The sequence below is a fragment of the Lepisma saccharinum genome, chromosome 11 (assembly GCF_977018435.1).
Source record: "Lepisma saccharinum chromosome 11, izLepSacc3.1, whole genome shotgun sequence".
NCBI lineage: Eukaryota > Metazoa > Arthropoda > Insecta > Zygentoma > Lepismatidae > Lepisma > Lepisma saccharinum.
In genome coordinates this window covers 33,028,476-33,053,861 of record NC_139239.1, presented here as the reverse complement: position 1 = coordinate 33,053,861, position 25,386 = coordinate 33,028,476, and the positions used below count along the sequence as shown (strand labels likewise).

At 37.8% G+C, this 25,386-nt stretch overlaps 1 protein-coding gene across 1 annotated transcript in view; it reads right to left on the bottom strand.

Annotated features, from left to right (window-relative positions):
- LOC145995190 (uncharacterized) overlaps positions 1-25,386 on the bottom strand; it is a 52,996-nt gene that overhangs the window by 8,945 nt on the left and 18,665 nt on the right. The window contains exons 2-3 of the mRNA XM_083131744.1: positions 7,826-7,909; positions 7,014-7,122 (exon numbers count right to left, since the gene is read on the bottom strand). Of these exons, the coding sequence (XP_082987870.1) occupies positions 7,014-7,122; positions 7,826-7,900 (184 nt within the window). The 5' untranslated portion in view covers positions 7,901-7,909. The remainder of the gene's footprint in view (positions 1-7,013; positions 7,123-7,825; positions 7,910-25,386) is intronic.

The following is a 25,386-nucleotide window of genomic DNA, read 5'->3' as shown; positions in this document are numbered from 1 at the left end:
CAGTCATGTGTCCAATGAAAGCAGTATCTTCCATAAGAGTCCGCATCTGTGGTCCTTCAAAGACTCCTGCCTTCAATTTGGCTTCACTTTTATTTGGAAACTTTGACCTTAAATACTGAAAAGTGTTACCATCGTCTCGAAGGGATGTCACGAACTGCTTCATCAGTCCGAGCTTGATGTGCAAGGGTGGTAGAAGTACATTTTCCCTAGGAAGGAGGGGAGGTCGCAAAACATTTTTCTCTCTTGGCACCATCTGTGTTCGTGTTGGACATACTGTAGTGTTCCAGTGATTGTAATTGTCTAGACTATTCCACTCGCAAAGAAAACAGGGGTATTTGGTGAACCCTGATTGTATTCCAAGTAGTAAACCCAATACTTCAAAGTCTCCATAAACAGTCCACATATGTTGACAGTACTTGATTTTTTCCAACAACACTTTCAAGTTGTTTTAAAACAACCGAGTAGGCGATGGGTATGGAAGGAATGTCATTCTACGAGGGGCGTTCATTAAAGATTTCCCCTGAACCAGTTCCCATGGACGGAGATAAACGAAAATTGGTACATACATTAGTCCTTCTCTACATAGGAACCACCAATGGCCACACACTGTTCCTATAACTTTATGTACCCTTGGAGACCTTGTTTGTAGAAGTCTGCAGGTTGCTCCAGAAGTCATGACTTAACCTTAGAAATCCACGTTTCATCGTCGTGGAAGTGCGTCCCCTTCAGAAATGACTTCATGGTTGGGATGGGTGGAAGTCTGATGGTGCGAGGTCTGGAAAGTACGGGGGATGAGCAGGATTTCTTATTCGCAGGACTGTGGCAACATTCGAGTTCTGAACTGGAGCGTTGTCTTGCAGGATGCGGACGCCTTTGGTCAGCATGCCACGCCTCTTGGTTTTGATGGCCTTCTGCAATTTCTGCAGCAGTGAAGCGTAGTACGTCCTGGTATTTGTGGTACCCTTCGCCAGGAAATCCATCATAACTACTCCATGCTGGTCCCAAAAAACCATGAGCATCACTTTGCCCGCCGAGGGTTGGACACGGGCCTTCTTTGGTGGTGGTGAGTCAGGATGCTTCCATTGCTTTGACTGGGCCTTGGTCTCCGAGTCATAGTGATGGACCCATGTTTCACCCTGGGTGATTAGTCTGTCAAAAAATTACTCTTGGTTTTCGTGGCACATGGTCAAATTAACCTGGGAACACGTGACTCGTTCCTGCATTTGGAAAGGTTGAGTAGCCGAGGAACCCATCGGGCAGACACCTTCCACATGTGCAAATGGTCATGGATGATTTTTTTTCCACAGACCTCACACTGATCTTGACATCTTCAGCTAGTTGGCGAACGGTTATGCGGCGATCCTCCAAGATGGCGGCTTTCACTTGCCCAATGGTGTCTTCGTCAATGGCTCACTGGGGTCACCCGGGAATGGGGTTGTTTCTACTGAAGTCCGACCACACTTGAACTGACGATACCAGTGCTTCACTACGTCATACGATGGGGCATCCTCTCCATAGGTCACTTTCATCTCATCAAACGCTTCCTTTCGTGTGCGGCCTCTCAAGTAAAGAAACTGGATGACTGCTCGGTATTTCACTGGATCCATTACTACACCTTGTCTCAATTCAGTCCTTGTAAGAGAAAAACTAAGAGGAGTTCAGAATTCCAAAGTACCTCATGACCTATGCACATATGTATCATTACACATATAAAATTTCAGTATTCTACATTAACTAGAACTGAGTCAGGGGAAATCTTTAATGAACGTCCCTCGTAGCTGTGCAAAACGACAGCTTTTAGACTTCGTACAGAACTGTCTATAAACAATCTTCAATCTGAAGAAGTGTATTGTACACCAATAGCAGTAACCAAACCACTTACATCGCAACAATAAACAAAGTGTCCACTGGTAGAGAAGTAAGGCAATACTATTCTTTCCCTGCGAAAGTAGTCTTGGGAGCAAGTAAATGTTTTTCTTTGAGATGTGAACCCAGCAGTTGGAATACCACTGTAGTCACTTCACACACTTCAAACAAACGTACTAACCGCAGAACAGCTCGCACTCGAAGATAACGCCTTTGCCATAAATTAGATTTCAAGGTCAATCGCATCGCGTGGGAGACTTGACTTTCCCAAATAACCGAACGGAAGGCATCGCCGCAACAATGTATATATTGAGCAATGACAAAACATTGCATGAATGAAAAATATCAAAGGTTATTTCTTTAACTTACATTTCTTTCTTTTGTAATATCAATGTAATTGACGTTTTGAAACATTTTAAAAACATCTTATTAAGAGAAAGTAATGCTGTAATGTACACTTCAGATGTATTAGGAAAACTTTGAAAATTTGCTATTTTCTAAAAACGGGAGCAAATATTAAGAAATTAACGTTGCTTTCCGAAAATATATATCGTTAGAGAAGCAAATTGGTTGAACACCAGTGTGGACACGATGTGTGAAAAATATGACGACTAAGAATTTTCGGAAACCAAACCCATGTATTCCTAACGGGGAATCAACTTCAACATCAAGTTACGGCTAATCAAATGAAGTTCCGACTTTTCAGCTGGTGAAATTCATCTTCAAACTGCCCTCTTGCCGTTGACATATTTTTCTATTCCATCGGAAGTTTTATATTCCCAAGAGAACTAATAAATTCATACTCCCATATGATAAATGCTTTTTTCCTTGCCTTCTGGCAATGTTGCCAAACCTGATGAGCATAAAAGAACTAAATTTCCCCTTAAATGGACTGGACTTAAACTGACTTTCATGAAGTTAGATTTACGAAGGTTGGATAAAGTGCCTCCTAGGGTAATGTTAGTTAAATTGATGACAATGTATTCTTGGTTTTCAACATCTAGATCCGGCGGCATCGCTTATCTCAATAATTCACCGATGATCGTGAAATCGAAAATACATAATTCCCTGATAACAATATGTCAATTTCGCGTCAAACAAGGCGCTATGAAGAAGTAGCTGGGGAGATAAGAGTGAGTCGGGCGACGCAGCCAATATAACAATATCAAGTCACGTGCAAAATGTATAATTATGACAAAAGTTGGTCTATGTGGGCCGGAACCAGTGATGGCATCGCATAGTGGGGCAGGGGGGGTGGGCGTCCCAGTTCACAGTCGAACGAGTGCACCAAAGAGCCATATCTGGCTCCAAGAGAGCTAAGTTGACACACTGCCACGGGCGGAGAGCTTGGGAAGAGTCCCGTGGAGACGGGATCGCATGCCCTTAAGATGATCCAAATTCGATTTCCAGTTGCTGCACATTTCAATGTCCATCAGACTGTCACGATTAATCTATTTGTGGTAAACCTTGTGTTATTTTTTGCCTGCCTGGAAAAATATACCGCTGAAGGGTATTGTTGTAGAATTCTATTTCACGTTGTCCTAACACTTACATTGCACGTTGGGATACAAAGATATCATCACCCTTAGCAGAGGCGCCAACTTAAAATGAATTTTGAGGGGCAAGGTTGGTACACAATATTATATATGTGTAAATACGTATACATAAGTAGTATAATTGGGTTCCTTCAAACCAACACTTGGTACGAGGCCTATTATATTTATTAATTTAAGCACAGTGGAAAACCTATTTTGACGATGTTTTTGTTGATTTTATACTATTGCAAATCTGTGTTTTTTCACCTCACACTTCGTACGAGTGTCATAATTTCTTACGAGTTAAATTACGTAACACCTACACCCACGCGCACCTATACTCACCCACACACACCCACGTTATGCAACAAGTTATTGCGCAATGTTTACGCAACAAGTTATTACGCAGACCCGTATCTAACGTGTTGTTGGTTATGACGTAATGGGTGTATTTTGATTGACTTACTGTTTCGGATGTTTTCATCCGCGCTTAGGTTACTTAAAGGGTTTTCGCATTCCAGATCAGTTAGTATCGTGAGAGTGTTTTTGAAGAGTACGGATGTGTTGTTGCAGTGTTAAAAGTTAAGTATTTAATTTATTTTAAAGCTACATACTATTTATTATTTTTAAGTTTAAAAAAGAGTATCAAGTGATTTTTTTTCATAGTAATTTCGATCAGATTGAGTTTTGATGTGATCAGATGTTACTTGTTGTCTCCGGAAATTCTGTATAAATAACATAGCTGAAAATTTTATCGTAATAGCTACAATTATTTTATTTTGAAGGTGGTTTAAGTCGTTTTTTCACACAGATTGAATTTGTATGAATTTGTATTTGTATTGAATTTTGTATTTTTCTCCGAGAAAATATATATAAATACCAGAGCTGAAAGAAATATTATAATTATAACTATTGTCTTTAAGTTACATTTTATCAATTATCGTAAGTTTAAAAGTGTTTTTTTTTAGTAAATAGAATCTTATTGAATTTTGTCTTGATTGTGCGTTTTTGTATTTTTCCCTGAGAAAATGTATATATAAATACCGAGAAACTTCTATTTAAATAACACCTCGTGAAAATGACAACTTGTATAACCGACTTACCACTTGAACTGCTGCACAAGATTTTTGCGTACACGTTCGACGGAGGTGTGGATGTTGCGAGGCTCGTCGACTTAGCAAAATAGCGCCTGAATTTCGTCCACCGTGCGAGATGATTTTTATGGACAATCTTCGCAAAATAAGCGGTATGAAAAACTTGCAGAATCCCGATTCTCTTTTTCGGGCTCCAGGCAAAAAGTTGGCCGATAGGATGGACGAGCTTCATGAGGCGAGGGAAGGAAGGAGACGATATACGGACGATTGGTACGAGTCAAACGCGGAAACAGACAGCATCATCACACAAATCATCGCATTGGTTGAGGAGCGAACATTCTTCCTGTCACGTGAATTGTGTTGATTGGTTCGCTAAGGGGAATTTTCCCGATTAGTAAATTGAGGTTATAAATATAATATATTCTTACTACTTATGTGCGTCTAGTTTTTTACACCACAGATAAACGGTTACACAGTGCAACATTAACTTGTTTATTTTGTTGATTTGGTGTTAAGTAGTGTATTTGGTGTCTGCATGTGTAGTACTACGTTCTGGAGCGGTGTAGCGTGCGGTGTATGGTTACATGATGCGAGCTAACTAAACAAATGAATGTTTAAAGCAGAGGCAATTGTTGAATTTTTGAACTTGAATACAGCTATTCGTCTATTTGGTTGAACACAGTTCTGCTGTACCTGCCTGGTGCTGGGATGCACCTGCACTCCACCATTTGTCTAAAAGTATAGCGAACTAGACGGGGCTAATAATTTCTTAATTGCAATTATTTTTCCAAAGAAGGTGACACACACAGCGTACATTTATTCTTGTAGTGTTTAATTGATTAAATTGCTTTATTTTACTTCGCTTTTTTGTCCCTTGCTGCGACTGTTGTACATTTAAAGAAGGTAGGGAACATGTTTCTAAGAGGTAGGGATATAATTGATCGATATACAGATTGTGTGAAAAGAGAAAATGTGTAAGCAGAGGATAAGGAAAATTTTACATTTTGAGTTTCTTATTGTGATAGAACAAGGAGATAAACGGATTAACCAAATCTCATGAAATATTGATAAAAGATACGCTTTCTATTAAAAATGTAATTACTTATAAACATGGAATGCGTGATATTCTCGAAAACCTTAACCCCCTCTTCTCTCCCTTCAAGAATTCGAATCCTGTTAAAACAAACAAAAAAAAATATCAACACGGAAAACAAACATGCATCACAAGAAATAATATCATATGAACTAACGATTATTTTTTTAACAAACAACCTATTTTGTTTAATTGACAAATTCTAAATTTAATATCTAATGCAAGCACATGATAACAACTTATTTGAACTAGTTTCTAAATTCACATATTTAGGAGTAACAAGTGTTGGTTTGAAGGAACCCGATTATACTAGTCTATATCTGTTTCTGCGTGATTGGGAGGGGGTAGAAAGTGCCTTTGCCCCCCCCCCCCAAAGTCTGCGCCTATGTCTCTTAGCACCCCTGTTAGAGGTACGTGACCCAGCATTGTATTTACTTTATATACAGTAATAAAATTCGCAAATTGCAAAAATGTAATAAAAGTAATCATTGACATTTGCTGCTTTATGTCTACAGAGGTATGAACGTCGGTAGATTTCTTCCTAGTGAGAGGCAAGCAAGGTATTATTTACGGGGAAGGGGCAAACGAAACACATTTCCCCCCATAATAGTGTTGCCACCCATAGGCGTGCGCAGACCCTTTGATTAGAGGGGTTCAAAAGCCCTTGATGAAAGCTCAATCTGAGAAAGATGCAGCTCATTTCATCTCTGTTTTATTATATTGATGGTATGGAACAGGGACGTAGGATACAGAGTTTGTCCGTACCCGCCGAAAATCACTGTATTAGAAGAATTCAAACTTCAGTGGCACCAATGTTCTTTGCACCGCCCTTATTTCCCCTTTCTGTGGTTCAGAGACTATTTTAAACATAAACATGCTTTCGTACAGCAAATTCCAACCAACTGCATATACGAGATAAATGTACAACAGTGACGGCCACTTTTCTGTCTACAAAGAAAAAGTAAACGGCCTTCTTGTCCCCCCTTCCACACTTTTGTCACCCAATCGCCGCTACTGATTTTCAATGTGTGGGTAATTTATTCTGCAAACACAGAGGCAACACAAAGAAAAAATAAAGTTGTTACCACTTCAAAAAACATTACTTCAGTTTGAAGTTATCATGTTACTGAAACGCCATTCCAATAATTAACATATATTACTGTAACTGAAATGAAATTATATGTGTTAAATATGCGTGTTTGTGTTTACTTTTCCTTTATAGGGGGCGGGGCAGTGCCCCCCCCCTTATCCTCATTCCGGGCGTCCTTGTACAGAGGTTTTAAACCACACTGGAGTGACGCAAGAATCTAACATGTTTTCAAATTAGGCAAATTCAGGCCTTATCTATTTATTGTCGTTTATGAAGATATCCTTTTATAAAATATATTTTAAAAAGCCAAATATATAGCGCATATATTTACATACCATCTTCCATTGTGTTTACATTGTCATCAGGGTCATCTGACGATGCAACAAATAGAGAAGGGTTTGCAACCATAATACTGCTAACAACCGCACATATCACATGGATAACCTGAAAGTTAAACAAACAGGTACTTTTTATTCCGTGCAAGAACATTGCACATGCTTTCTTTCTGCATTTGAATGAAACAAAAAATACTCTCTCCATTACTAACGCTGAGAAAGTGGGAATCGCAGGGTCAGTTCTAGCGTGATCCTGCCAATTACGTACAGTACGTAATGAACGGTAGTCTACATTATAAGTGTAGACTATGTAATTCGTGTACGTAATGTAATCTGTGTAAACAATATGGTGACCAATATATGAACTATTATCGTTATGGGTGGAAAAATATACTACTTTTGTCTCAAGATATTCAAGTGCTTTTGTCTATATCTATCTTTTCACAATAGCGGACTTTCTAAAGAGATTGTGAGGATGTTTTGCAGGAAATAGGATTGTTATCAGCTGAAAAATGAATGAAACGAATGAAAATTACATACGTATTCCCTTCACAACAGTACTAGAAATTAGCTTTTAGTGTAGTTTACATTTCTACTCATGCTATGAAAGGTACAAACCAATGTGATCTACGTGTATATTACAAGGAGACAACATATTAAGACAGTCTTGTTGCATGCTTCGCAAACAACAGAACTTGTTCTTTTTCTGAAACAATTGAAATATACTTGCCAAATTGATAGCCTATGTTAAAGTGTATGAAATTGGGCCACAAGAATACAAAATTCAATTGCCAAATTCTTGTAAAACTTACGATTCCAATCCAGCCCACAATTATTCCTCCTGTCTTTAGAGTGAAGTTGCAACAATAGCTTACTTCGGAATCCATTGTAAATACCTGAAATATAAATAGCCTACATTATGTATTTGACTTCACAATTGCTACACCATTTTTTAAAGAAATAATATGTATTACCATATCTGAAAATAAAGTAAGGAATATACTCGTAGTTTAAAAATTATAGTGATTGCAGTACAGGCTATTTCATACATGAATTTGTAATTTCAAAATTAAATTTAATTATAAGTTTGTACAAAACAATGTTGTTTTTTTTAAGTGTCGTTCACGAGAGAATGTAGGAAATTCCTTAGAATAGTGGAAACGTTTGAAGGGAGGAGCCCAATGTGAAAACAAGCTCTTACCTGATAGATCTTCAATAGTAAAAATTATAAATAATATTTAATATTCTATTAAATATTTTAAAATTATTGTCATATCAAATATAATATTTTAATTTTAGTCGCGGCACCCCAGCGAATCCCCGAAGCTAGTGATATTACAGAACTACTTTTTATAAAAGGGCTCTGTTATTTTTGGGACTCTCACATTGAACACCCATTTCGGTATCAATAGTCAAACAAATGCAAATACATATTTCTCTGATGAGAATATACACGTTTACTGCATAGATGGTGAAGAACCTAATTTTGAAATATGTAGTTCAGTTTTGCAGAAATTTACTTCTACACTATCCTAAAGGTTCATATATAACACCCAGTTAAAAAATGGTGATGTCTATGGTATTTGCATTCTGTGTAGGTGTTTTTCTTAATTTCCGTGGCTTTGGCTGATCATGACTATGAAGATGAATGATCACGTGAAACTGATGAAGGGAAATTCTCAAAGTTAAAAACCGTATGCCAGAACAGAAACCCAGAACAATCGCGAGTCGGCCACTGAACGCACTTGGCCAGTGAGGTGGCTGCATGGTTATAGAACAATAAATCATACTCCAGTGTGCTTGCTGGTCGCGGACAATTTTCCCCTGTGCCACATTGTGCCCATCCAACCCCGTGTAGAAATACGGTTTAGAGAGAGATAAACCTTTGAGAGCGTTCCAATATCACACTAAAACACGAGAGCTCCTTGGCTAGTAACTCCACACTAATAACACCGCTTTGTGTCTGTAGACCCAATTTGTTTCTACCTTACATTTACTCATTTGAATTTTCTTATTTCAGCGTCGCATTTCTACCACTTTTGGCTAATTGCGACGACGTGAGTGAGCAGCGATTTGATGAAATAGATGAGTTTCTGGACTTCGAATGAGGATTTTACTTTAATGACATCAATAGATGTTGCCCTTTCAGTTTCAACATAGAGTCCGCTAAGATGAGGATGAGTGAGTGATATGCTGAAATTGATGAAGGGACACTCAAAGAACACACATGCCCAGGATGGGATTTGAACCCGGGATCCCTGGCGTAACGCGCTATGCTAACCACTCCGCCACGATTGAATTGAATTTGATTGAATTGTTGCTTTATGTGCACTTTATGCATAGATACGCTAATTGGGACTGGACTTACAGTTTAAAGTGGGATCATAACCACTGTACAATATGCCGAACCTGGTGGAGGCATATTCCGCCCCGAGACCGGCTTATTCAGATGATACTGATATACCCATAATTGGCATAAAAGAGAAGTGAAAATATCTCGTTATTTAGTAGTGGGATTTGTGATATAACCAGCACCACTTACAAGTGTAGAAAGGAAGAGCCCCCCTCAAGCAGAATTGTCTACACTTAAACCTAGCTCAACATGCCCATATGAGCTTTTTGCTCAAGTGTAGCACCCCCTCTAATCCAAGATTTTTGTAAAAATGCCCTCAGGAATTTTTCAGAAAGGAAGAGCCCCCCTCAAGCAGAATTGTCTACACTTAAACCTAGCTCAACATGCCCATATGAGCTTTTTGCTCAAGTGTAGCACCCCCTCTAATCCAAGATTTTTGTAAAAATGCTCTCAGGAATTTTTCAGAAAGGAAGAGCCCCCTCAGATTGATTTGCCCATACTTATAAAAGGTACTTCTGTGAGATTGTTGTCCATAAACTTGTCAAAAATATGCCCCTCTTGATATTTTTTTTGGCCACACATAAAAGTAGGCCACACACACACACACACACACACACACACACACACACACACACACACACACACACACATATTTACTTCCGGTTTAAGTTCAATTGGATAGCAGCTTTAATTTGTTTATCTAATATTAAAACAATGTAATATGCAGAGACCATCTAGAATTGCTCCGTGACTCTCTCATTTCTTACATCATAAACATATGATTTTTCTCCTATGAGAATAACACTACATATGGTGTCATCAGGTAATGCCTCATGGAATTCATAGATAATTTTAATGTTTGTCCTGTCATTCACCACAACTTGTTTTCTTTTTGAAGTGTTGATTACAAACATGGGTCTCTGTGTTTTGAATTCATCTGGTGTGTAATACATGTCAGTATTGCCAGTAGTGACTCTCTTGAAAGCCGAAAAAGCCTCATATAATTTAAGGAAATCATTCTTGGACATGTCTAAATTGTAATTTTCTCTAGGAAAGACCTCATTTCTGCCATTTTTAAGATATATGTTCTTGATGTTGCAGCTATCAAATTTGCTTGAATTTTTTTCCTGATTATTGTGTCCCCCAGTCTGAAACAATACCACTACAAAATCAGGCATGTCATATTGAATACTGGAGAATGAATTTGTAGCATCAAACTCATAATATGTACCAGATGCGGGCTTCTGTACACATTGATATGTATAAAATTGCAGAGGAACCTGTGGATTTTTTATTATATCAGCTTTGTATTTAAGAGCATAACTGGCCTCATACTCAACAACAGGGATTCTTAACTCCATAGTCTGAATAATGCATTTGCCTGCATCAGGTAGGGTATTGGGCAGAGCTTCCCCTGTAGAGTTTATTGCACTGTACCTCATCAAAGCATTGTTATCATTTGCAGCTCTTCTAAATGTGATTCTTAACCCACCCTTCCACATAATATCTTTGAAATCTGAGAAGAATCCTGGCAATAGGCGCATCGGGAACAGCACTGTGTGGTTCTTAGATAATATCTTATCACCAGCCTCAAATCCACCTATTTTGTAGTATGAAGCCTCGGTTTTGGATAATTTTAGTGTGGCCAAAGCTGTGGAGGTAATGCCGGGATAATCCACTCTGTTTATAACAACGCCATGTTTTCTGACCTCAATTTCAGAGAATAGATGAGGCACAAAATTATCTACCAATCTTATATTTGAATTTGCCGGATAATCTGTACCATCGAGCTTTACAACATCAAATTTGATGTATAGATCTGCTCTGTGGGGGTGTATAAATCCATCCCCTACATCAAGATCAACCTCAATCTCTGTGTTGGGTTGATTTAAATTTGCAAATGTCCTCCTGTTTGGAGGGAATGATTGTAGCTCATAACTCTCAATATTTTCCATTTTTTTCTTGTATGTATTTTTATTTAAATGTTAATCTCTATGATTGCAGTTGTTGTGGCTCCAGCAAAATCAACTAATTCTTCTTTTTCATTAGTGACCATCAATTCAATATTATCTATTCTATTATGACACACAGGAAAATATAATGTTGGGGATGGATTGTAGATAATAGGCTCCATGAATTCAGAATTAGGTTTGAATGTTGCAATGATCCCTGTTTGTTTGTGAGTGCCTATGCCATTTGATTTGGTGATCATACCCTCAGCCACATTACAGTGAATATTCAGAGTCTCTATGGCTAAGAATTTAGGTATATTCATAGCAGTGTGTTTGATGCCTGGTTCAAGTTTTGTGTTGTTCTCAAATCCTAACAGCTCTCCTATAGTAGCCAGATCCACTGTTTCTGTGGCAGATACAATTTCTACTCTGTGAGTGACAGAATTTTGACTTAACACTATACCTCTGGGTAATTGAGCATTTAAAGTGGACAGATTATACTGCCCTGGAGTGATGACAATTTTTTCATCCCCAACTGCAATTGTATTGTTGTGGTGTGTAATATTGGGGATCAGGTACATGCCATAAAATGCCCTGAGAGCTATTGTTTTGGGATACACTATGTCATCATGCAATTTGAGTTTCAATATTGAATTTTGGCTGGTGAGATGGAATACCCCCATGATATTTTAAATACCACAAGGCTTTTTGAAAATCTTCAATTGATGGTTTATTTATTTGAGACATGTATCTAAGAACAGATAAACACAAATGTCCGCAATTAACATCTTTGAAGTTTTGAACACTGGTATTATTGTAATAAAGATTAGCTGAATTTAGATATTTTATTAAATTTTCAGGTGGAACACCTCCAAATGAATCAAACACAAATGCCTTATTTTTTAAATATTTAAGATAACATATCCAGTGAGTGCCCTGATTTTTGAACTTATCCAAATTAACAATGCCACCCTCTTTGTTGAGCGGTTGTTCCGGTAAAGAATCAGACATGTACACACCTCTAAAATGTTTGATGCCCAGTGGCTTGATTAAAGCTTCAATATCTTGGTTTGTAAGCGGCTCTTGTTTTTTTTAAACTTATTCATGGCTCTTTTAACACCTTTGCCCTGTTTCTCCATTGCCAGGTTATGGCGCTTCTGCTCATCTAATTCTGCCCTATTTTTCTTGGCATCTATTACTGTTTTTGCTATGGCAGCTGATCCCCCTGCCAAGCTCCCAACAGCCCCGAGAGCAGCTAAGATGGCAGGGATGGTAAATATAAATCCCCCCACATGTGATTTTTTCCTTGATTGCTGTAATTTTTTTAATTGGGGGGTGCTAAGTAACAATTTCATACCATGCCCCTTTGCAATACAAGATTTTTTTTTCTTGCGCTGCTTTTTGGTCAAAAGACTGTCAATAGTTTTAAGAGATTTGAGACCTGCATAAGGTATTTGATACATAACACCCTTGGCCTTCATTGTAGGTTTATTATATACATATTCACAGCCCCCACCCCAGTTTTTGTTTGGTACTCATAGCTATGGTGGTTCCCAATGCTGCTATTTTTTCACTCAAAGAAGCATCTTTGCTTACAAATCTACCAAATGCAGCCTCTTCTAATTTCTTGTCTGCAACATGTCTCTTGTCAAGATCAGAATGTGTGTTGTATGCAATATCATGGTCTCTACAAGCAGCATCTAAGGGATTAACACCAGGATCACCTCTGTTTAATCTATGGTCCAGTTTTGTGCCTAGACCACAATATTGATAGCCTGGAATGTGTAGTTCAAATGGCAGCTTGTTTATAATGTCATTAACAAGGCCCCGACCCTCAGAAATATTCCAAAATTTAGGTGGTAGAGTATTAATAATTTTTATGAGATATCCAATCCCCTTAGTGTCATTCACTATAAAATTAGACAATTTGGTGCTTATCATGTCCATAATTCCAACCTTTTCATTGTAAAAATTGTTGTTGCCAGCATTTTCCTCCCCAGCTATCACCAATAACCTATCTACAAGTTTCCTGACATCATCAACCCACACAAATTCTTTAGGCAGGGTGTTGTATTGTTTGATTCCACTGCCAGTTTTAATTTGTGACCATATGGGCTTGATTAAATTGTTGTATTTTGCCCCACTGCTAGACTTAACCCTATTTTGTGTGGGATCATTGTTCTGGTATAGAGCATCTGATTTTATTAATATTTCTTTGTAATCCTCATAATCTTGATCTGTATAGCTGCCAGGCCTTTTCCTAGTCATCAGTTCCCATAATCCAGGTGTGCCGGGGTACTTAACAAAAGCACCTTTTTCTCCAAGTCGAGATTCTGAATATACAATTATATCATCTCCCATAAATGTTACTCTGAAATTGCCAATTCTATGTATGATGCTGCCATCAAGCTCTGTGTCAGCATATAAGCCAAACACCTCATCTTTATTGTCTTTAGGTGTGGTTAAATATTTTTGAGCAAGAAGACCCAATTCAATAGGATCTTGACTAGCTTCAATTCTTCTAGGAGCAATAGGACTAGGTGTATGAATACTTGAAAGTGGGGTGAACGGATAATCTAATATGTTCCTTGCAGCTACAGGTACAAGCTCTATGAGCAAATTTTGATTTTGCTCTGTAACAGTTTTGATATTCTTACCTAAATTATTAATAGCATCAATTACAGGCTGTTCTGTTTGTTTGTGTTTTTCATAAATTCCACGGTTCTCTGATTTCCATCCCTTAAATCTTTTTACAAGATAATCTCTTAATTTAAGATCATCAATGATTGGCCTTTTCATGTTTATTTATATACGTCTCTACGTCTAGAAAATTGTTGATTTTATTTCTGTATTTGCCACTATTGGGTGTTCTTGTCATATCAATTGTGACAAACCCATAACTGTCCTGGTTCCAGCACCTGCTGCAAAACTTAGAAAAATCATTGTAGCTCAAGTCCCCACCTACATATTCATCATGTATGTGTTTGAGGTTGGTATGGTCTTGATGAAACACACATATAAAATTGCTGTTGTCTCGGATCAGTTGCTTGGGTATTTTTGAAAAAGTCTGTGCCAGGTAGAAGCAATCAATGTTTTTGTGCCGGCCTTGTGTAAAAAAGTTTCTAACCTTGTTTTGATTATCCAGTATAATGTCATCAAAAACAACAACAGAATTATCGAGACATTCATGAAGTGGCTTAACATCTGGTTCAAAAGTGGCAATATCCAATCCATCATATAGCTTCATCAGCTGCTGATATTTTAATTGTTCCAAGCTCTTAGAAAAGATATACAAGTGCCTGTTTTTCCAGTCTAATCAGTTGGGTGCCAATAAAAAATTATCAACCATTAGTGTAGTTTTACCACAAGCAGATGGCCCAACAATAAGACACCTAATATTATCAGGTAGCAACTTGCCATTTCTCTTATTCTGCTGTTCAGGCTCTGGCAGCCTTTTTATAACATCCCAGGTGTTCATAGTATCACTTTGTTTGCCTCGATCCAGCTGTGTTCTGGAAGTCCTAGCCATTTGACAAGTAACTTGTTGCCTTTTCTGCGGATAATTTTTTCTATGAGATATGTGTCAGGCTGTTTAGTTTTGCTGAGCTCTTGTTCATAGAATCGGCCTTTGAGAATTTCTCCTCGATGATCCTTTATTATATAAGTGTTAAGGGTCCCGGGTTTAACTTGAACCACTGTAAATAATTCAGTGCTCCAGTTTCTTGTAAAGCCTCTCTTGAATAAGTGCTTATATTTGCTTATTCTTACTTGATCACCAATCTTGTATTTGGCCTTTCTTGTTGTTGGCTGATATTTAGGATAATAAACAGTGCTGATCAATTTTTGCTCATCAGATGAAGTTACTTCAGAGGGTTTCATGTTGATTGTGGAATGGACAGAATTGTTATATTTATGTAGAAGTTCTGGAAGAATATTAATCCATTTATAATTACCCTGCAGTGTAAATTGTTTATACATAAGATTTTTTAAGGTTCTGTTGAATCTCTCTACAATTGAGGCTTTGAGGTCACTGTAACTCGAATAATGTTGTATTGCCTGGATTTTAATAAATTGTTGAAACACTGAATTATAAAATTCTTTGCCATTATCTGTTTGCAAATAGCGCGGGGATCTTCCACTCTGATTGATGATTGTCCTAAAAGCTTCTGTAACACATGCCCCAGTCTTGGATTTGAGTGGCACAGCCCAGGCAAATTTTGAAAATGTGTCTATTACAGTGAGTAGATACTTGTAGCCCTTGTTGATTTTGTCTAAGTTTTTTAACTGTCCACTTGCCATTTCAATCAAGTCGCTCTGCCATAAATCATCTATACTTTTTGTTACTACTGGGAGTCTCTTAAAATTATGTCTGGCCTGTCTGTGTAATTCATCAACAATAATTTGTCTAGACATAATATGTAAACAAGAATATTGCAACTATGGGGTGTTCAGCAGCTGATACTGCAGGATTTTCTAAATATAATTTGTCCCCTATTTGTATTTTAAATTCCAAAGAGCCATCATCTTCAACATAGGCTGTTTCCAATGTATTGGGATCTGTAAAATCCTCTAATTCTACACTGGTGATTTTCACTTTGTTATCAGCATTTGTTATTGATAAGGTGGGGTAGTGGTGTGCCTGTGGTTGAAGCCAATATTTGATCTTGATTGGTCTCAATGTGCCCCCAACAAAAAATTGGTAATAAAATTGTGCAGGGGACATCATATATATTTTGCCACCTGGTGTAAATGGAGAATCATATTCTTTGTTGGGGATGCTGTACAATTCAAGAATTACTGTATGTTTTGGATTCTCGATTATGCCTGTTATTTCTTTTTCTGCTGTGAGCAATCTGCTTGTTACAGATTCAAGGTGCTCATTGATGATCTAACAACATCATCATGGCCCGGCTTTATTTTTATGTCCACAGCAAGTCTCTTGTATTGTTGCACAATTTCTTGTAGCTGGGTGGCAAAAACAGACAGAGCATTTGCTTGATTGGATTCCATGGTTCCTAGCTGTTGCTTGATATTAGCTACAATTTGTTGCAAATTTTCAACAACTGCCAATTTTGAATTTTGAGCTGTAAGATCATGGACCTGTCTTCTGATATCCTCAAACAGGGCATGCAGTTCATTAATATGTTGATTGGTTGGAAGAGTGGCCACTGTCTGAGTGAGATGTTTGATCTCTGCTTGGATATTCTTGATATCTTCTGATTTCAATATCCTATTCACTGCCCTCTTAATATTTTTAAGTTCCTGTGATGTGGGCAAATTTGATACTGTATTTTGCAAAAATTCAAGTGCCAATTTTACATTGTTTAATTCAGAAGCATCAGCCACATTTTGCATAGCATTTTGGAGCAGGGCTATATCTGCCTGAGAGGGTGTGGATTGTTGTAAAATTTCAAGTTTTGTTTGGATATCATCTATCAAGTGATGAAAATGAGACAGTTCAGATTCAGTGTTGAGGTTTTCAAGCTTTGTGATTTGTTGCTGGACACTCACAAGGGTATCTACAATCCCAGGCAATCTGGATTCAAGTACATTTGCCAAATCACTTTGCACTGCTGCTATTGTACCTTCAAGATGGGTTATAGAACTTTGAATTTTTCCAAAATCTTCATATGTTTCAAGTTGCAGCTTAATATTTGCCACACTCCGAGTTATTGCATTCAAAGCATCAGAAGATGGCAAATTGTTCATAAAATTTTCAAGTGTCTCAATTTTGTCTTTAACCTCGGCTATGGCATTGTTCAGAGGGTCCAGATTAGGTATTTGGAGTGACTGAATCTGTTCTTTTAGAGTGGAAATCACTAGATCAAAATCTTCTTGTGATTTTATGCTTTTGACAATTGTTTGGAGCTGTGCCTGGACATTATTTATTTGCTCTTCCAATTGCTGTTTCAATTGCTCAGAATTGGTGGCCTGGGTCTTAAATTTGGCTTGAAGAGCTGCTACAGCTTCTTCTAAACTTTGAAAATTATCTAATGTGGCCAGGTCAGTATATTTCTGAAGCAGCAATTTGAGTTCAGAATCAATTTTAAGAAGAGGGTCCATGCATTGTGATTGCAAATTTGTAATTTCTAATTGAAGACTGGCATTGAGTGTAGTTTGTAAAGCTTGTAAATCACTTCTTAATTTCTTGACTCTGACATCAAGCATCAGAATCTCATCACTGTGATCTTCATGTCTTGTATGGCCAAAAATATCATTAGGCATTTTGTTTAGTAGTTATTTATTATAGAGTATCTGATTCTTAATTCTATAAAAAAGGGTATAAGCTTGTCATAAGATCCAGGGACTTCAATATATAAGCAGTCACCAGCAGAAACAGTATAAACAGTGCCAGAAACCATGTTTGAGTGCTTAATTCTGTAAATATTTCTCCCTACTGAAATTTTAACATCACCCTCAGGAGTTGTAATAAATTGCAATTGCCCACCTACAGGTAATTGGTAATGATTTAAATTATTGTTAAATATGTACAATATTTTGCCTGTTTCATCATCAACATCTGTAAATATGCTGTTCAGATGAACAATTAACAAGCCACTCAGTTTAGACAGCATATCAGAAGAGGGTTGTGGTGTTGGCAGCTCCATAATACTTTGTTTTTTGAACCCAAATAAGTTCATAGGCATGTTTATTTATTTCAAATCATGCTCTGTAATTGGGCATTGATTGCCATTTTTCAAATCACAATGCCCCCATGGTAAAGTATGAATGCCACATGATAAAATGCATCTCTTATCATCACGTGGGTCCAGAGCCACTTTTCTTACAACATTTGAAGTCAATAAGTGATCCACACTCTGAATTCTGTATTCTGATGTTCTGATTAAACTCTGGGATTTGAGGCAATTTTTATAATCTTCAAATTTAAGCTCTTTTTCCACAGCTACTTTGCCAATACCCTTGGCCTTTTTGGCAGCAACACCACTACATGTTATAAAACTGTACATCTTGGCACTTAACCCAGCAAATTCCACAATAACATCACCAAGTGTCTCATCTTTTAACTTGCCGGGCACCTTTTTGTTGTGGGGTTGAATATTCAAATGGCCTGGCAATTCACTGGTATCAAAATATTTAAACAATTCAGGCTGGGAAATATCTTGATAAACATCTTCTGTTTTAATATCAAGAATAAAACTATCCGTGTCCATGTACATCAATTTTATATTATCACCATAAAAAGGTTTCAACACATCATAATACAATGTCAACATATGTAATTTGGCCAAATCCAATATTGCAGCCCCTACATAAATAGGTTTATCAAACTTAATCTTTGTTTTCTTCATGTTGAAAAGTGCCATATTTTCATCATAAATTCTTCTGTAATTGAAATTAGGCTTTGCAACCAATTTTTTGCTCCGGCTGGGGTCAGTAATTATTTTAACATCGGTATGTTTTCTGACATTTTCAATTGTTTTGCCATATACTGAATTCACCATCAATTTAAACAAGGCCTTATCAAATTGGCTCTTTGCAGATGTTCGAAGCTCCGTGTTTGTATCAATGTATGGCTTCAACCATTCTGAGTGCCTGAACCTCAAAACTTTGCCAAGTTTGGTCACTTGGACACCATGTTTCATCAGGAACTGAAGGTTCTTGTAATATAAGACATAGCCCTGTTTTGACTCCAGTGTCATCATGAGCTTCTTCTGTTTAGAGCCAGGTGAGCACTGAACCTCCGGAATTGGGGGCAGATCAGAAAATTCGTTATGTAAATGATCTGGAATTATCAGATCAACCTCTAAGAAGAGGCCATGTTCACGGTCATCAAAGTTCTGAAGATCCTCAATATTGAAATCTTCAACCCATTCAAGCCCTGCATATGGCAGTTTTTGCGTCATGGCATGACCATAGAGGCTGTTTGCATCCACATACAATATATAATTTGATGGCCGTGCTGGATCATAATCAGGCATATATTTGTTATTTGCTCTGGCATATCTCTGAGAACATTGCACCATGCCTCCTCTTATACCTTCCTCCATAAACAGATACATATCTTGATCCTGGATCATATCCAATTGCTTTTTGGTGTTTAAAAACATTGCAGACCATGCTAGGCCCGGGGCACTGAAAAAATACACTGGGTCCAGTCCATAATTTTGCATGCAAAATTTTCTGAATGCCTGCACTATATCAGCTAAGATGGTCACATCAAGTTTCAAATATGCCATGTGATAATTACCAAATGTCCGGCATTTTAAATTGTTCCACACCAATTGGGCATGGTGATAATCCTCATCAGTGATTCCAGAACCTCTGATTTTGCTGTAAAACTCATGTTGTGGAGGCAAAGAACATTCATCAAATTTAGAAAAATCTGTAACATAATCATATGGATATACCCCCTTCCGCCTAATTAATTTCAGGTCCTGATTTGGAAACAATGCACGTGTGATTTTGAATTGATCATCAGATAATTGAGTGGCCAGTGTATCCAGGCTAGCAGATAAAAATCTGTAAGAATCAAGAAATCTTATGTGAATAGAAACACCATTAACTTTAATTATTTTGCTAATAGATATATATTTCTCATCATTTTCAGCTAAAATATTTAAATTCTGCTTCTCAAACCCCTCATATCTAATCAGATGATGGAAATCATAATTGGATGCTCCATGACAAAATATGGGGACAAATCTTGGTCTCTTGATCTTAATATTACAGCTATTACACAGAGCCATTAAGAATTTACCATCTGTATGAGAATGGTGTTTCACCTTGATATTTGTATCTGAAAATTCAGAATCACATACCGGGCATTTTTCTGCTTTGTTGAAATCTTCAATCTGATCCTCTGTTAAAGGCAACATGGGTTTTGATTTTAATAAGATGTTAGATGCTATGTCACGGCACTCATTTTCTATTCTATCTGCAAATATTTTGATTGCATCTGGCCCCATGTATGAATATTCTTTACTAACAACACCATCCTGTACAACCACATAACAAAAGCTGGAAGGTTCATGTAGCTGGTATGATGTACTTGAAGATTCTTCAGGATCTGGATTGCAGGATGCAAGAGGTTTGGGGTTTGATTCAAAATCACAGACAATGTATGCTGGGTGTTCCAACAAGGCTTCAAACTTTTTGAATTTGCAATTCTCACTTGGCATTGGCATCACCATATGAACAGGTTTATGATTGCCACAATATTTCATATGCTCAATTAACTTGTTTTTGGCAATTTCTGCATTCACTTCCCGAACCCCATTCACCCTTTTCCTGCCATCAAATACACTTAAACATCTTCTGCACAACTTGAATATTGTATTGGATTTGTCTAGTTGTGTTCTGACTAAAGCTTCAAGATTATGTATCAGAGTGTAATGATTTGTGCCATCCTCTTCAATTAAGAGCAAATCAATTGGAATAGCAGATTCATCATCAATTGTACTGATTCTGAGAGGTTCTATCGAGCAATTGCCAGTGGAACAAATAAATACATTAATAGATAATTGTTTGCCATTGATATGCCTGGCCCTTTTTTCAAATTTATCAATATTCTGAACAGACATTGGATATTCTAAGCCCTTCATTGCATCGTCAAAAAGTTGTTCATGTTGTTTGTAATAAGTTATTCTCTGAGGATTCCTTGAAACTGGATACAAAGCAGCTAAAATACACCACAAAAAGCATTTCTCATCATTATTTTTAATATTAACCACGGCTTGTTTGTTTTTAATATTATCAGGTAATGGCAGATATGTAGATCCTTGTAATGGGCTGAATTCAGAAATATTAACATAGAGCCTGTGTGGAGAGCCGCATAGGCTCCATCCAGACTCTTTTGCCGCAAATTCAGAGTGTTTAATATTCAATTGGTCTATCAACCTGCTTATTATTTTGTCTGAATTTGCATTTGAATATACCGGTACAGTTTCTGTTATGTGGGGCTGTGTAAATTTTGTGCCATTTGGTTTCTTATATTGAGTATACAATTTGAGGGACAGCTTATAAGAGCCATTTTGTGCATTAAGAATTGCCTGCAGATCAGGATTTATACTGTTCAAAAAATTCTGAATACCACATCTTGGCTCTGATACAAGCCGATAATCCCTAAGTTGGGCATTAAAACTGCTATGGATAGGTGCATAGCGTAGCTGTTTTGCCGGTCCAGCATTAACAGGTGCTTCATGCTTTCTCTTCAGACCAGATGTAGATGGTTGTGGGGGCAATGTTGATGACTGTGCAGAACAAGTATCTTTATGTGTATATGTGAAGTATTGCATGTTATATTTTCTATTGCATTTGGGGCATATTTTTGTGGGAGTTCTGTATTTGTCTGGGTCACAAATCTTTTGGTGTCTGGCCCAATTAGAGCTAAATATATTTTTATTGCATTGGTCACAATATTTTTGATTAGGCATTTTTGCTGTTGTTTATTATATACAATTTCCTGGGATTCAATTCAAAATTTTATACTGGATAAAAAATATCAGTTGGGTTCAGCACTGTGCTTTGTATACCTAGTGTGTATACCTAGTGCATGTGTATGTATGTTTGGCTATGGAATTTTTGTTGTTGTTTATTATATACAATTTTCTGGGATTCAATTCAAAATTTTATACTGGATAAAAAATATCAGTTGGGTTCAGCACTGTGCTTTGTATACCTAGTGTGTATACCTAGTGCATGTGTATGTATGTTTGGCTATGGAATTTTTGTTGTTGTTGTTTATTATATACAATTTCCTGGGATTCAATTCAAAATTTTATACTGGATAAAAATATCAGTTGGGTTCAGCACTGTGCTTTGTATACCTAGTGTGTATACCTAGTGCATGTGTATGTATGTTTGGCTATGGAATTTTTGTTGTTGTTTATTATATACAATTTCCTGGGATTCAATTCAAAATTTTATACTGGATAAAAATATCAGTTGGGTTCAGCACTGTGCTTTGTGTGTGTGTGTGTGTGTGTGTGTGTGTGTGTGTGTGTGTGTGTGTGTGTGTGTGTGTTAATATTTTTGGCTTTGGTATTTATATAAAATTTCTTGGGGTTCAAATCAAAACTCTATACTGGATAATAATTTGTTGCAAAAACATGATGCAATATAAATAAACCAGAAATAGGCCACAACTTGGCCACAAGTGGACCGGAAGTAGTCAAACCGGAAGTGGACCGGAAGTGGACCGGAAGTGGACCGGAAGTGGACCGGAAGTGGGCCGGAAGTGGACCGGAAGTAAATATGTGTGGGTGTGGGTGGGTGTAGGTGTATATGTAGGTGATATGCAAGTTGAGGCTGGGGTCCAATTGAACTTAGACCGGAAGTAAATATGTGTGTGTGTGTCTTGGCTTAGTTTTATGTGTGGCCAAAAAAAAATATCAAGAGGGGCATATTTTTGACAAGTTTATGGACAACAATCTCACAGAAGTACCTTTTATAACTATGGGCAAATCAATCTGAGGGGGCTCTTCCTTTCTGAAAAATTCCTGAGAGCATTTTTACAAAAATCTTGGATTAGAGGGGGTGCTACACTTGAGCAAAAAGCTCATATGGGCATGTTGAGCTAGGTTTAAGTGTAGACAATTCTGCTTGAGGGGGGCTCTTCCTTTCTGAAAAATTCCTGAGGGCATTTTTACAAAAATCTTGGATTAGAGGGGGTGCTACACTTGAGCAAAAAGCTCATATGGGCATGTTGAGCTAGGTTTAAGTGTAGACAATTCTGCTTGAGGGGGGCTCTTCCTTTCTACACTTGTAAGTGGTGCTGGTTATATCACAAATCCCACTACTTTATTTCTATTTTATCTGCGGATTTTTTCCACACTGAAGGAAATATGGCGACCGGACAGGGACAAGGCCCGTAGCCAAAGTGATATTTCTGAGGGAAGATGCCAGATGCCATTTACATGCGGAAATGTAGGGGGACAGAAGCCCTGAAGATGAGTTTCACAATATATTACAACATATTATGAAAGACGTTTAATTCTGCTAAGGATGTAACATTTAATCACTACTATCACACAATGTTGTTTTATTTAAATCGGGTGATTTTTTTTGTATAGAAAAATCACTGACTTAAATCACTAACGAAATAGTTGATAGAAAAATGTAAATACGGAATTTGTAGATACCAGAATCACTTTTGGTGAAAGTACACTTCTCCGATTGTTATCTGTCCGCCCTGAAATATTACTAATTTCAGAAATCGTTAACGACACGGAAAACATAGTGTGACGAATAATCTTAGAGAATACCTGCGATTCGGGGTCTAAAAGAATGCTGGGGTCACAAACAAATTCAAATGTGTTGCCTAAAGTTCCCTTAACAACATCTTTTTACAGCATAGGAGCGCGCTCCCCATTTGAGACCTCGGTTCCCTTCTTCTATAGCACATAAACTGATCACATAATTGAGCTACATTGCTAATGTGCCTTTTCTTTACTTTCTTCTGTTCTAATGTCATCGCCTTCGGACAAGAAATGGATGTGAATATAAATGCAATATAGCTATGATATAAATATTCCGAAACGCACATCCCTAACGGCGGCCCTGGGTGTGCAGCGAAGCGTAAAAGGACCAGAGCAAAATACATAGCGAAGTGACTGAAAACAGAAAATGCAACGGAATATGAATTAGATTATGGAAGTCATAGTATTAGTGAAGAGACTGGCGACAATGTTTCCATTAACGTAGTTTCAGTAATATGCAGCAAATTCAGATGCCCACATCAGTTAGTCACTCCTGCTAGAATACCTGTGTTGAGCATACAAGTATTGCTTTCATGAAAGAGCGCTATTTAGATGTCCTGGTGTCACTAACAGCTACAACCCTAAGCAGCGCCAAACCGCAAGAACAACGAGACCGTGAAGTTATTATTATTGAAGTTAGAATCTGACTACTTTTTTCTTTTTTTGGTCACACAGAAAAACATTTTGAGTTCTTTACACACAACTTCAAAGCTGGTTAACTTCTTGAGAGAGACGCTCCGCTCCGGAGCGGAGTGGTTCAGCTTTTTGAGACGTAAGCTCAGATCCGGAGCGGAGCGTGATACAACAGCACTCTGCTCCGGAGCGGAGTGGTTCAGATTTTGTAGACGCACGTTCCGGTCCGGAGCGGAGCGTGAGACAGCACCACTCAGCTCCGGAGCATGGTGCTTTTGACAGCACGCACCGATCCGGTTAGTTTTTTTTTTTTTTTTTTTTTTTTTTACACGAATGCTGTAATGCAACTATGAATAATGGGGATGTGCAGTAGGCCTACATTATAGGAGACTTCCGTGACGGAGTGGTTATAGTGGAACCATATGGAAAAGAGCCTGCAGTCCTGTTTCCACGTACTCTAGTGGTTTGTCTGTATGATCGCCCCCGCTTGGAGGGGAAGGACAGAGTGGATCATGCTTCCTTATGGCCCTAGTCGAATGGGTGAAGGGGGAGGTGCGCGGGGAGTTTTGTCCGAAGCTTTTTTGTTTGTGGTCGCTCTACAGCACAGCACCCTACGACGTCAGGGATCCGTGGGGTGCTTCAAATCCCGGCATGGGCTTGTACAGGGTCAACGAAGTTAGTAATAAGTTTGTTTTATAGAGCTTACATTGATACACTTGTATGTTGAATTGTATCTTCTGCAAATATGCTGTATAAAGAAACAAACTGCCGGAGTACTAAGTGAGGCGAGTGTACAATCTTTGTGTATATCGTTCATCAATTTAATCATAACATCGATCATCCCCATCTTCGCGATTAGCCAAAAGCGACAAAGAGAAGTAAAATGAACTAAATCAATCAATCATGTACATTAAACATTGGTAAAAGAATACAAGATTGCTGTTTCGGATCAATAGAGAGAGCTATAGTTATTGAGATGAACTATTTTGTATTGTGACTCTTACATGTAAGAGTTTGAATGCTGTGTTGAATGGGTTACGAATAATTTCAAGCAATAAGTTTTTCTGCTTTGCGGATTTGTTCGACCCACCTCCTCCATACAACAGAGAGCTTCGTTTTGTACCGTATTCCGTGTTCCTTGCAGGTGACTCGTGCAATCGGCTAGCACATTGATCGTGTGCCCGTTTCAAGAGGGGAGGAGGGTGAAACTGGTACAC